The following is a 14,337-nucleotide window of genomic DNA, read 5'->3' on the forward strand; positions in this document are numbered from 1 at the left end:
ATGACTTTTATAAATGTGTTATTATGAGTCCTACATCTATGAGTCTTTTCATAAAGCTTTGATTGATTCATTCATTTATTTATGCATTGATTGATTCATGCATTTATTTATGCATACATTTATTTGTGTTTTCTTTATTCAATCTAATCCGAACTAACCTGCAGATTATGCGCAGATTATAGGCTATCAATCCAAAACTCCAAAGCAATAAAGTTTTGGATTCTCCCCTAACACGCTCTGTAACCCCATTAGGTCTCAACTCGTGGAATAGATTTTTATAAGTAAAACTTAAACCAAGTTGAAAGAACGTCATCAGGAATAATGTAAAAGATTATGAACCATAGTGAGTTAAGACGCCGCAAAAAGTAGCGCGCTCTCAGCAGATGGCTGCATCCTTTTCTTTATAGTAACAAAGATAAAAAGCTGCAGAGGCCAGCAGCCCCAGAATACTGGATCAGTACTAATTGGACCCTGAGTGAGAGAGAGGAGGGGGGAGAGAGAGGAGGAGGGAGAGAGGAGAAACTCTCCAACCAGAAGGCTCTCCCCTTCCGTTTGGTCTGTATATTTCTCTCACCAGCTTTAAACCATGCACATCTGTCAGCCTCTTGGTTGATTTCTGCAGAGATGTTGCCAAGCCTGATCATCTGCGCCTGCCTGCCTGTTCTGGGCCTTCACTGTGCAGCTGACATGTGTAACTGGTCTGGAAGGTGAGCCTCTTCTCTGGTCTGAGCAGGAATATTTACACAACTTTATTTAGTTGATGCAAAAAAGATAGAAAAAGTTGTTTTGGGGGAGTTTTGTTAAAAAAAGAAAAAAGGTTCAATCCAAACATATTTTCAAACTGTTAAGCGCTGCAAAAGATAGAAACAATTATATGATTATAGGAGTTTAATGTGTTTTATTTTGTTGAACGTCAGATGGGATAAGCTGTTTACTAAAGGAGCTTTTTCTCCATTTATCATGCATGTTTGAGAATGAATCAGTGCTCTCAGAAGAGCATCTAACATCACTGCTCCGGTTCTTTGCAGCGGTCTTGCAGCTGGAGCGGATCCCAGAATCGTCTTGCAGGTGCGGCTCCGCTGCACAGAGGGCTACGTCAGGTGGGTCTATCCGGGTCAGGGTCTCCGGGTGGCGCTCGAGCCCAATCTGTCTTCTATCCGGTACAATACGGTCTGCATCCAGCCTTCTCCGTCTCTAAACGGAACCAGCGTCTTCATTGAGCGGGCCGGACACCTGAAGCTGCTGCTGATGGGAGAGGGCGGGCGCTCGGGAAGGCAGGTGTTCTGTTTCCGGGCCGATTGGCCGCAGAGGCCGGTCATTTACCTGCAGACCGCTCCACACAGTCCTGGAACATGGAGCAGGCGCACAGTGGGCTTCAGGTACGAGCTGCTGCGCAACAAGAGCGCCAACGGTGGGCTGCAGGGTGAGTCTGGAGCTTTTTGTGTTTGTTTTTTTTATCAGTTAGAGGTGCAGTTAATTAAACACATTACTTGAAATATATATTAAATGTTATATGAAATAAAGAAAGAAAGAAAGAAAGAAAGAAAGAAAGAAAGAAAGAAAGAAAGAAAGAAAGAAAGAAAGAAAGAAAGAAAGAAAGAAAGAAAGACAATTTTAAATATTTGAAATAACTGTGAATGAGGTGCAAAAGTTTTTTTTTGTCAAAGCATCATCAATTATTTTGTCCTTTTAAGTTTTTTTTAACACATAAAATAAAATGTAACTAATTGGACCAGCACAGTTTATTAATACAATGTTCTTCTTGAGAACAGAAGAGCAGATACAAACAAACAGGCTACATTTAAAAACTTGCTAAACGATTTTTAGGTCTTACACAGACAAACAAAAATACATCTTTTGCGTCTACTTTAGCATATTTAGTTATTTCAACACAATTATTTAATATCCTACCCTGCTAACATTAAACAATTGCGTTAAAGCAACACAATATGCTTATGAAGTAAAAAAAATGCATGAATTATTTGTTTTTAATAAAAAAATATTGATAAATTAATGTTACTTTCTTAGATTCCTTGTTTTAATATATCACCATCTGTCTTTGTCATTAACAAATTACAGAAATCCAAACTCTACTGTTTCTTAACTATAGTAGTCTGAGAAATGCATTTTAGTTGTAGGCAAATTTGATTTTAAGCGTATTCAAACAGCAATCACAGCAAAATGTAGAGTCATTAAAGAAGTTATATTGCAATATAAAGCAGAATAAAATACATCAAGTATTAAAATAGATTATTTCTGTTCAAGACACATGTCAAGTCAATTTAGCTTGGATTTTTAAAAATAAACTTTTTACATTTTCAAAACTGCATTTTTGATTAGTTTTAAAGGTCAAAGATGTTAGTTAGGTCCCACAAGGATGGAACCAGACTGCATATTTCATATTTTTTATATATTTTATAATGTTGAATTGCAAAATATCAAACCACTACACTCTAAATTGACAAAAAACTAAACTGACAGACAACCAAGACAAAAAACAAAAAACAAACAGGCAATCATTTTACCGGCTAAAGTAATTTTTCATTTGGGTTGTGACATCCAATTGAAAGCTTAGCTACAACACATTTTTTCATCGAATAGTAGTAACTAATTACTAAATTAAAGTTATTAATTTTAATCAATATCTTTTAGCTCAGTCATGGCTGGATGAGACACAAAGCTCTGACAACAGATATTGATAATTCTAACATGTATCTAGATGGACCAAGATGATTTAGATGGAAAATGATCTAAAATGTATCTCTACTTTGTGAGGTTTTAAATCAAATTTTCACTTTAAACAGGAGAATGCTTAGAAAAATCTACAGAAAATGACAATACCAAGGAACTCCACAGGTGAGAAATTGTGTGTCCCAACATGTGTATGCCATTACATTCCAGCGTGAAAGAACTAAAACCAAACACTTTCCTGGATCTATGATCTCTAAAGTAAACTGGAACATCCAAGTCTGATCTCAAAAAAGATGGGATGGACTTTTTAAAATCATTTTTACTCATGTTTGAAATAATTGAAAGCAGGTTAAATTTTCCCTGGGTTTTGGGAGAGTCTTGTGGTGCCTCCTTCCAGCATGCAAAGGGGGTTATCCAAACAGCATTTCCCTGATTAGATACTTAGCTGACTCCTTCAACTTTTACTTCAAGCCTCCTTGGGATTCTGAGTTCCTCCTTGGATGTCTTACCTGACTACATCAACCCTAAGGAAAATCATTTGAGCTGCTTGAATCCAGGATCTCATTCTTTCTGTCAGGATCCATATGACGCTAGGTAATTCTCAGAACCTTGATGAACCACTCAATCAAGAGCTTTAGTTTTCAGTCTCAGCTCTTTCTACAGCACAACAGACAAGGCCTGAATCCCTGTCGGCAGTAAAGCACATCAGCCAAAAGAGAAAATGAAACAGACCCAAAAGTAATCAAAAACAGGATTTTATATCAAAACCAGGCATACAACAATGCAAATTTAAAAGAGATGTTTCTAGCTGAGGGGAACATGCAGCTGCTGGTCAGTCTGTTTTTTGTCTTGTTGTCTGGTTTCCATCAGGACACAAAGCAGAGGGGACACAGCAGATCACTGGGCGACCGGAGGCCACCGGGCCAACAGGCCTGCATTCAGAAGGCAAATACTTTGCAGATTCCACAAATGCCTCATCATTGTTCCTGTCTGATTATTAGCATTTAACCATGTGTGCGGGCCATTCCCAGCATTCTGATGTCATCCCAGCCCCTTAATAGACAGCTGCCTGTTTATCTTTTCTGTATTAGCAGACAGGAGAAGCATTTGACTCCTGAAGTCCTCTGCATTGGAATCGAGGTCATTCAATTAGGTGCGCTCAGAAGAAGCCAAACATGGGGTCAAGACTAGTGTTGTGTTTGGATATGGAGGTGATGCTGTGGGCAGAGCACAAACGCATGAGCGACATTCCTTCAAGGCAACCATGGAGCCACAGTCTGTGATGTGAGCTCAGAGATTAATGGAGATGGCGTTCAGGTCAGGGAAGCCCTAGAGAGGACTGACAGCTTAATTTTGATCACAGTCAGACATATTTGGTTTGATTTTCTAAAGGCAGGAGTTATCTATTGATTGAAAGTAAAAAAAAAAAATAGTCAAAAAATCAGCTTATATTAACAAAATGTTCTCATTCTCTCCACCCACAGCTTCATGCCGACCCTGCAATGACACAGAATTGCTCATGGCCGTGTGCAGCAGTGACTTTGGTGAGTATATAAGCAGGAGTGAAAGCATAAGCAACTCAGAACCATGATCAATTAAAATGCTTTCAGTTTGTTTACAATGAAGTTGCCAGGATGCATTAGCATGATGACAAATACATTTTCTGGGCTTCAATGTTTAATTTAAAACTCAGACCCCAAGAGACAGATTTAGAAAAGGTGTTAAAACTAAAATACGTCTACTCTTTAAAAAAAAAAAAAAAGTGTTGCAACAGCTTATATCTACGCTGCATCATGTTTTATTGCAATACACCAAGCAAGTAAACCGTAAAAACTCAGCTGTTTAGGGAACTGAAACCATCAACTTTTGAATCCTAAAAAGTGTTCCCCTTTTGCTGTCATATACTGATGACTGCAGGCTATTACAGTAATCATTTCTATGCTCCCCCCCACATTTACGCTCTCGGTGAGTTTGTGAAAAAACAATAATGATGATAGTAAGTAAAAAAAAAACTTTCATTGCAGTAGCATTATCTCATCATTTCAGAACGATCCAGTCTTAAACTTGAGGACATTTATTAACAGTGTAAAATATTTCCCATTTAAAAAGATTATTTACAGAATTGCTATCAGTTATTGTTGTATTGACAAAACCTTAAGAATCAAATTGAGTTAATAATCTGTGACTTTTTGGTGTGTAAAATAAAAAAAATATTCATTTTGACCTTATGGATTGGTTGTTTGGGATTTATAGCCTAAAACAAGCCACTTTGATTAAGTTAAACATGGGGTTTTATTCCCTCTATGGGGACTTTAGGAGCTTCACTTGGAGCAGTAGCAACCTCAGGCTTTTGGAGGCCTTTGTACTCTCAGACACACACACAACTCAAATAAATGGGTACCAGGCCTTTGACTGCTGGTGAGGGGAATTAATCATTTGACTAAGGGCTATCGGAGCAGGGATGCCTCTCAAGGTTGCAGGATATTAGCTTTTGAGGACTGGATTTGGGCACCCCTAACCTGGAGCAGTCTACTAGAGCTAACCAGCTGATACAAAAACGGTAGACAGGATGCAGGACAGCAGTTCACAAAGTAAATTACCGGCCTGTTGTCTTGTTTTTGAAGCAAATATAAAACAGCTGTAACCACAGTCTATAAACTATAAAGGTTATGAATAAACGGTGAAGGGGATTGCAACTTCATTTTTAAACTGGCCCACTTTTTATTTAAGTTTGACAGCTATGACCCCGGGAGACTGTGGGAAGAGGCATGGTCTCTCTCTGTATAATGCAACCATGTGACGTGATATAGGAGACTCTGAGCCTAGCAACCTGAGTGGTGGGCTAGTGGTTAGGGCATTGATGTTGGAACCCTGAAGTTGTGAGTTCGTAATCCACTCCCAAAGACTGCCACTCTGGGTCCCTGAGCAACAGACCCTTAACCCCACACTGCTCCCCGGGCGCCGCACAATGGCCGCCCACTGCTCCCCAAAGGGATGGGTTAAATCGAGAGTGAATTTCATTTCGCTGTACTTGACAGTGAAATGACAATTATAAAATGCTAGAGAAAAAAAAAAAGGTATTAGTGGTATAGATACACTGCCTTAAATGTGTGGTGGTTTGAGTTGTGTTTCCCTGCTAATGGTCTTCCTTGTGTCACATGCTGTGCTACCTGAAAAGGGGGAATGAAAAGAGTAGAATTTTTGTGACTTTAAGAACTATATGTTGTTAAAGGATTATTTTTTCTATGCATCTTTTCCAGTTGTTCGAGGCTACATTAAGGATGTCTTCCATGACGCTCGACAGCAGATTTCGCTGATGGAAGTGTTGACGACCAGGGTTTACTGGCAACGTAGTGGAGTGTTTGAGAAACCAGGGCATCCATATGTGCCGTCTCAGTCCCGGCATGGACACATCCGGGTGCTCTTCCAGTGCAAAGTCAAGCTTGGCGATGGACAGTTTCTCTTCACTGGATCAGAGCACTTTGGGGAAGCTTGGTTAGGATGTGCGCCACGCTACAAAGACTTCCTGTCCATCTATCACAAGGCCAGGATAGGACGTAAGAATTCCTGCGACTTCCCTCTGGACTGAAGAAATGTGTTGTTTAAGTAGCCGAAGAGACCCTGTATCGGCACCGTGGGGACCTTGTAAAGCTGTCATATGCCAACAAGATGGCATCAAGGTTCAGCAGCAGGGAGAAGCTGCTGAAATGATGTATAAAAAAACACATGTAATGGGGGAGAACAGCAGGGCCTCCTGAACTGAGGCTCAGAGAGGGCTGGCCTTTGTCCTCTAGCATCGCTGCCTTTAGTCCTGGGAGACTGAGGAGGGGTTGGGTTGCTGCACTCTCTTTAAACAGTCCTTGCATTAGCTGTTGTTCTCTTTGCAGTCTGTGAGACCATTGCTCTATGATACTAGGTGGGAGAGAAAAGGAAGGTCTTCTATTTGTCGTCAAAGCTAGGCTTTGTGAGGCTAAGCTTAGGCATATGGATGCCTGTAGGAGTTTGCTTTACCCAGTTTATATTTAATTTAATTCAAGTTTTTGCACTTGTATTTACAGGCTAAAGATGATTAAAATATGATGGGTAAATATCTGAAACAGGACAGTAATATTCTCTGCATGTGTGTGTCTGTAGTGGTGTAATGATGTTTGATGGGTGGAAAGATGCAGCATTGAAGCAAAAGTCACACTGGTTGCTTTTAAAAATGTAAAAAAAGGTTTATACTTTGTCCTGCAAAGGAAATTTCATGTTAAAGTGTTTTTAATAGACCAACATAATGTAATAATTGAGATGGATAAAGTCAAACAAGTAAACTTGTTTACTTTGTAGAAATACTGTCTTCTGCAACTCCTTTATTTCTGCATCTCTAGAGAAGGACATTCAGATGGGATGAACAGCAGTTTTTAAGACACGTGTTCATCATAGGATTTAGATCTGGACTTTGACTGGCCCATCCTAATACATGGACTGGTTTTGATGTAAATTATTCTATCATAGCTCTGACTGTAGGTTTAGGGTGATTGTCCAGGTGGAAGGTCAATCTCTACTCTTTCTATTTCTATTTCAGCCTATAAAAAGTTACTCCTCGTTATTGGCCCAACATTGGCATCTTTAAGAAAACTACACATACGCCTTTAAAATCTATATATGTGATGTTTGTAACTGTTTTGTAATTATTAAAACTGATATCTTAAAGGAAAATTATTCATTCCCTGAAAAAAAAAAACTCCAAATCCATCAGATCATATACTAAACTCTAGCTCCTCTTCTTTTTGCCATAAGGGTTTTCTTCTCTTATTCTTATCTAATTGTTTTGGAGAATTGGATTCCTGTAGAAGTGTTCAACATGTATCCTTTACTTCATGATAACACTAATGATAATAGTGTTAAATAAAATGGGTAGATCACGACTAGATGGGGTCGGAAACAGAACTTTCATTTTGAATTTATGCCCCTCTGTTTCTTGGTTCAGGAAGACAACAGATGTGGGGGGCCCCTCAAATCCCAGATATCCTCCCCCGTGGCCCCTCCCATTCATGAGAAGAATCAATTGACTTTTAAAGCTGCTGCTTACTGAGCTCTTCCACACATCCCTCAATGGCTACGGCAAGCTCACAAATTTGTGAACTAAACTTTTTATTAGCACTAAATAGCTGCCAGTGAAAGTGTACATGACTGAGTAGTGAACAGCGAGCACACAATGGCCCCATGGTGACAAGGTCTCTATCAGGCATAATAACCATTGCTTTAGCTGTGGTCAAAGATAAAGGCTGCCTGGGCAATGGATTTTAAGAAAGACGGAGGATAAAGTGTGTTTAACTCACGTAACAATATAATGTCTTGTTTTTTTTTCATCTTTAAGCTTTTATTAAACCTTTTTAGGGCAAACAGAACCCATACGCAGACTTGCACTGCAAGAGAAATAAAGTAATTTAATATTTTGTGTATTTAAAAGACATATCACATTATGTTAAGCCTGCTCTGATAGGATCTGATTGGATGAACACCTCCTGGCAACTCCTCTAGTGCCTTCTGGAACAACTAAATTTATAGACTTAGACATATAAGAAATTAACCCTAATCTTCAACACTATTTGCCCAGCATAGCCTGAGACAGGACCAACCCCTCTGCTAGATTAGGGTGCATTAAGTGTGTTTGCTTCTTATGCCACAGAATGTTTGTCTAATTTGGAGTAAAATTTATCCAAGACAATATTTGTAAGAACCACCAATATATCTAAAAGAACTGAGGCAGAACTTAAGTGCTTTTCTAGACTAAGATATTTTCAGCATTTCCAGCATTGAAAATTTTGGAATGCTTGGTTTTGGAACTGTAAATCTCTTTTCCCCTTGAAAAATGTACCCTCAAAACAACATTTAAATGAATTTAGAATCCATATAAAATGCCTTTTATTAATTCCAAAGAAACCAAAACCTCCTGGATAACACATATTAACTCTGTTTGTTTAGCTTCAGATTCATAAAACTTCCCTGTTATCAGAAGCCATTTCAAGAGTAGATTTAATTTATGGTCTTTGCTCATTTTTGTTTGTTTTTACCTAATTTAATCAGCAGAAAATAGATGTCGTTATGAAAACGACTAAAGAAATTCTTGATTAGACTGATTATATCATGATTGCTAATTAAAGGGGATCCATCATTGATTAACCCATAAAAACCTCCCCTCTTTATATTTTCAATGAGAAGAAAGATAACAAAGCCTTAGATTATAGAGCTGATAATAAAAGAAGAACATTTATATTATCATAGCTTATCATCACTATGTAAGGATAGCCCCCCTTAAAAAAATCCCAGTATGATATTGCCTCCCCCAGGTCTTTCCCAGGAGGCCACCATGTCAATTTTTCAAGCAAAATATAGTCTCTCTCCAGGCTTTTGAGACCACACAATTCCCATCTCTGGGAATTCCAGCTGGCTCTCAAGGGGATCAAGCCGAGGAGGGCTCGGGGCCCGGAGCCCCGGCATGGTGCAGCCGCAGGAGATCGCTCTGACTTGGGGGGTAATTGGTTTATCCCACCGCCTGGCCTGCTTTCCCATGTGGGCCACTGCTGCGGGGAGGCCCAGGGGTACAATATGAAAACAGCATGACACCCTCCAGAGCCGCGCCAGCATTGACCGCTGCAGCTATAGAGAGCAGGGACAGAGTAGCAGGAGCACAAAGCTGGAGAGGACATGTCTCTTGACTTTGAAAAGGTTTTTTGGTCTCTTTTTTTAGAGAAAAAGTGGGAAACATTTGTGGTTGAAAGCAAGAAGTAATCAAATTTCGACTGAAACACTTTTAAGCTGAAAGAGGTTTGAGTCTGAGGCACCTTTCAGGGGTCAGTCTGTAATTTATCATTCATGGATATATATTTATATTGTCATTTTGGTTTAGATGATAGAGAACAGGCAAATACAATTTATTTCTCTTTGTTTGGCTAACCTTTTTTTTTTTTTTTTTTTTATAATAACCTGTTTATAATCCTACATATCACCTCTGTATAATCCATGTTTCTGGCATATAGTGCCTTACAATTGGAAACCATTAACTTTCATAAATCTACAAAGTTTGAAACCAAAAAAACAGTTTTGTCAACACATAAACTATTCTTCATGTAAACAGTGGCAAGAAGAAGGTCATAATAACCCCTGTGTACAAATTACAGCATACCATGAGGGAGACACAGTAAGCAATTAGAAGAATATACTCAGGTCAGACAAGAATAAGAATGAATATTTTACCCTACATGCAGCATACCATGTGTGCAAAAACAAAACATAAAAAAAAAAAACATCAAATTTATCTGATTAAACCTTATCCACAGTAAAACATGGTGGTAGCTGTATTATGCTGGGGGGATATTCTTACATAACATAAAAAGCTGAGATGGAACTCATTGTATTTTCAAGACTAACAATACTCATAAACATACGATCAAAGCTATAAAGAAACGCTCTATGTTAAAGTGGAAGATAATGTGTCTAAAAATGGTCAATTTAGATTTAAAGTGAAACACAATTGCAAAGTATTAACAAATGAAAAATTGAAATTAAAAATGTAATTCTCAAAAAATTTCCATCTAATCTTGTGGATCATTTTTGATTATGAATTTTATCAGAACTCGTTTCATCTACTATAGAATAACTGGAGCTGGCGATTGGAAGCTGTCATTACCAGTCCTATCCACACGGTGGCAGCAACTCACTCTAAAATAAAAACACCCAAAACAAACTGCGGTTGATCTAAAACATTTTTGCAAGTGTTATTTTCTAATGTTTATTATAATTATAAAATGATTATTCTGTGAATACAGAAAAATACCCAGATATGAAATATGTCAGAGGACCTTGTGTTCACAAACGCTGTTAAAAAAGCTGTGATATCTTCTCAAATCTGTGTATTTAATAGCAAGTAGGTGTAAAACTATACAAATTAAAGTGAAAACTTAATCATATAAGAACCAAAGGATTAAACAAAGAAATCTGATAAGCAAAAAGTTTGTTAACAACATGGGGGGCGCCGTATGGGGTGGGAAGTATGGAAGATTTCAATGGCCCTTGACTGAGAGGGCCCCAAAAGAAAAAGAAAACAAATATTTCTAAATATTTCAAATCTAAAAAACCAAAATCCTGCAGTAAAATAAATTATCTTTTGTGGTCTTGCTGATCTTTCAGCATTAAACAGCGAGACAAAGCATGAATATATTGACCAACCCATTAAAAGGCATTTATAAATCTTGATCATTCTCATGAGCAGCCTGAAACAGATACACCAACAATACTTTTATTTTATTGTCTTTACATGTATATATGTATAAAAATTTCTAAATAAGCTCTTATTATTTTGAGAGGATGAGTTTTAATGTAAAGTTTGAGGTAAGTGTATATTTAACTTTTTCATGTGATGAGAATTTTAATTTGTCAAAATTGTACAGTAAAAATGACATTGAATATGTAAATAATGCTCATGGTCCATCTTCATATCAGTTTTAAAGCTTGTGCCATTTTTTTTTTATTTTTTTTTTGTGGGGGGCAGTCTTTCTTTGGGCCCCAAATTCCTCGCGGCGCCCCTGGCGGTATGTATTAGAATTCAAAACTTCAGGACCAATTAATTGAATAAACTTTTTGAAATTGTTTTCTTCTATTTATTTTTAAACTGTGACACAGATTTCTTTCTTCTTCTTCTTCTTTTTTTTTTTTTTTAAGTCTAATTCTCAAAAGGTGTCACATGTCACCAGGGGCCCATGCGCCTTGCTTACAGTCGGGAAGTAGAGGCACTTCCTCCTTCATACCTCTCCTGGTTGTGAAACCAGATCATTTCATTTCAATGGGGATCCAGGGGCCTGTCACAGCTCCAAACACTGAATCCTTCTAGATCAGGAGGTTGGACCCAAAGCTGCGGCGGATGTCAGCCGCTTCGGTCCTGAAAGTCTTTTTATTTTTAGTGCGTAAAAAGCGGCTGGAGTGAAAATAATGGCTGCGACGTAGCGCAACTTTTGGATCCAAGGGGTGGATGATCGAGAGTCGGACTCAGTGCTGCTGGTGACTTTTACGGACTAGAGGGAGACTTGGAAGAGGACTTTCAGCATGAAGAAACAGTTCAATCGGATGAAGCAGCTGGCCAACCAGACTGTTGGAAGGTTGGTGCTGGATCCTGTGACATTTAAACCTTTAAATGCTTGGCTCCTCTATTGTCAGCAGTCTGCTTGTTGTGGGCGGTGTCTCAAGGACTGGGACGTGATTTTAAGAAAGGGAAAACTTAAATGTTAATTAGTTTTTTTTTTAAACTACTCTATTTTCCATTTGTTTTGCCACAATAGGTTTAAAATCGTTAAATAACAAAGTATTACTTTAACTCAAACAGAAAAAAAAAAAAAAATATATTAAGTCTACGCTTACTAAAGGTTAGATTTCCCTATTTTTATTTTTTACTTGCATAATCCCAATAGCACCAACTCAAATAATTAAATGCAACCAATATAACTGTTCATATACAGAACATGGGCGTCTCCAAAACTTCTAAAAAGAGGGGCCAAAAATAATCTCCAGGCCACCAAACGCATTTAGGCCCCGTCCACACGAAGCCAAACCCTGGCCTAAACGCACAAACTTTTCACCAAACCAGCCTCTCATCCACACGAAGCCGGCGTTTCAGGGGTCTGTAAACAATCTTTTTTTTATTCAGCCTTCAGAGTGGGAAGATTTTGAAACGCTGTTTTCGCGTTTCCATCTTTAAGCTCTAACCGCATTTTTTTTTTTACACGCATGCGTCATAGCGTCGCCTCTAAACACGCATGCGCGACACAGTATCACAACAACAATGGCGCCGTACGGTGTTGAATGGTTGCTGCTCATGCTACTCACCCTGCTGTCGGGCTTACAACAGAATCTTCTTCTTCTGGAATATCTCCAGGAAGAACAGAGCAATATCGACGACATAGTTCAGAACCTGAATTTGACTGAACCACGAAAATGGACCCGCAGGGCAACCATGTATAAATATTACTGCGCATGCCCAACATTTCGTTGGTTATTTTTGCTTTGGCACCACAGCGCCACTTACAGGCCTGGCATACATTTTGCAGCGTTTTCATGCATTCGTGTGGACGCTCACATTTATTTTACGTCTCCGTCTTTACGACAAACGTTCTGGAAAATATTAGCGTTTCGTGTTCGTTTTGACTTTGTGTGGACGGGGCCTTATTGTGTTGTTTATTGTGTTGTAGATATGGTGGAACTTAAAACTTTGGTCCCATTTCAAAATAAACAGATAATATCCTGATCCAGATAGTCTAAAGCATACAAATAATTTGTCCATTGTTTAAATTTATAGTGAAACAAAATAGGAATATATTTTCAAAATACAAAATCTATTTTCTTTTCATTTGTAGATAGACACATCAATTTTTTTTCTAAATAAGCTTTTATTATTTTGAGAGGATTAACTTTAATGTAAAGCTTAAGGTAAATGTGTATTTAACTTTTTCAGATGAGGATAATTTTCCTTTGTCGAAATTGTACTGTAAAAATTACATCAAAAATGTTACTTGCATAATCCCAATAGCACCAACTCAAATAATTAAATGCAACCAATATACAGAGCAGGGGCGTCTCCAAAACTTCTAAAAAGAAGGGCCAAAAATAATCTCCAGGCCACCAAACGCATTTATTGTGTTGTTTATTGTGTTGTAGATATGGTGGAACTTAAAACTTTGGTCCCATTTCAAAATAAACAGATAATATCCTGATCCAGATAGTCTAAAGCATAAAAATAATCTGTCCTATGTTTAAATTTATAGTGAAACAAAATAGGAATATATTTTCAAAATACAAAATCTATTTTCTTTTCATGTGTACATAGACACATCAAAAAATCTTTTCTAAATAAGCTTTTATTATTTTGAGAGGATACGTTTTAATGTAAAGTTTAAGGTAAATATATATGTAACTAACCCTAACTTGAAATTGTACAGTAAAAACTACATCGAAAATGTTACTTGCATAATCCCAATAGCACCAACTCAAATGATTAAATGCAACCAATATAACTGTTCTTACACAGAGCAGGGGCGTCTTCAAAAAGTCTTCGAAGAGCTTGCTAAACGGAGCCAATGATAATCTCCAGGCCATTAAGTTCCACCATATGTACTATAGATATGGTGGAACTTAATACTTCGGTCCCATTTCCAAATAAACAGATCATATAATGTGTAAATGCATATGATGGCTACCTGTATACAAAGTATATATTAATATGTTAGATTTCTTTGCTAGTAGATGATTTTAAAACACCACAGTTGTCAAATCTTGGTCTAAAATGTCCAACAGGGAGATGACACTAAGGGACATTACATAGAACTCACAAAATTAAAATGCATAGAAACATTTTAATGTTTGCAAATCATTTATGTTTTATTCTCTCACAAATAATGCACAGAGAAATATAATGCATATACAAATTGTGCATGCATTAAGCAGTTTGTATAGACTATATACAGGGTACAGGATGGGCTGACTTTAACTCCGACCTATCACTCAAAAAATAAAAAAAGCTGCCATTTTAATTTAATTTCCTGTTTATATTAATCATTTTTGTTTTATTTCATCAGTTTGAGTTATTTTATTGTTTTATATTACCGGTAATAT

The 14,337-nt window shown here is 37.6% G+C and overlaps 2 protein-coding genes across 6 annotated transcripts in view; both read left to right on the top strand.

Moving 5' to 3' along the window:
• Positions 1–553: 553 nt before the first annotated feature.
• On the top strand, positions 554–7,436 carry LOC107092822 (meteorin-like protein). Its single transcript, XM_015387480.1, has 4 exons — positions 554–707; positions 1,029–1,423; positions 4,176–4,235; positions 5,952–7,436. The coding sequence occupies exons 1-4, from the start codon at positions 625–627 to the stop codon at positions 6,278–6,280; spliced, it is 867 nt and encodes a 288-aa protein (XP_015242966.1). The 5' UTR covers positions 554–624; the 3' UTR covers positions 6,281–7,436.
• Positions 7,437–11,468: 4,032 nt separating this feature from the next.
• The window catches only part of LOC107092836 (rho GTPase-activating protein 17-like), a 36,115-nt gene continuing 33,246 nt past the window's right edge, over positions 11,469–14,337 (top strand). For 4 of the 5 annotated variants that reach the window (XM_015387502.1, XM_015387505.1, XM_015387503.1 and 1 more), the window contains exon 1: positions 11,470–11,831. In XM_015387502.1, the coding sequence (XP_015242988.1) occupies positions 11,779–11,831 (53 nt within the window). In that variant the 5' untranslated portion in view covers positions 11,470–11,778. Of the gene's footprint in view, positions 11,832–14,337 lie in introns of all 5 variants that reach the window. The other variant, XM_015387501.1, reaches the window with a different exon arrangement.

Source organism: Cyprinodon variegatus, unplaced genomic scaffold (assembly GCF_000732505.1).
Source record: "Cyprinodon variegatus isolate N-32 unplaced genomic scaffold, C_variegatus-1.0 Scaffold396, whole genome shotgun sequence".
Classification (NCBI taxonomy): domain Eukaryota; kingdom Metazoa; phylum Chordata; class Actinopteri; order Cyprinodontiformes; family Cyprinodontidae; genus Cyprinodon; species Cyprinodon variegatus.

Excerpts from the sequence above, each read along its gene's own strand:
- LOC107092822 (XM_015387480.1), top strand. The coding sequence starts at position 625 with ATGTTGCCAAGCCTGATCATCTGCGCCTGCCTGCCTGTTCTGGGCCTT. Across the intron at positions 708-1,028 it reads ATGTGTAACTGGTCTGGAAG|CGGTCTTGCAGCTGGAGCGG; the intron begins GTGAGCCTCTTC and ends GGTTCTTTGCAG. Across the intron at positions 1,424-4,175 it reads CGCCAACGGTGGGCTGCAGG|CTTCATGCCGACCCTGCAAT; the intron begins GTGAGTCTGGAG and ends CTCCACCCACAG.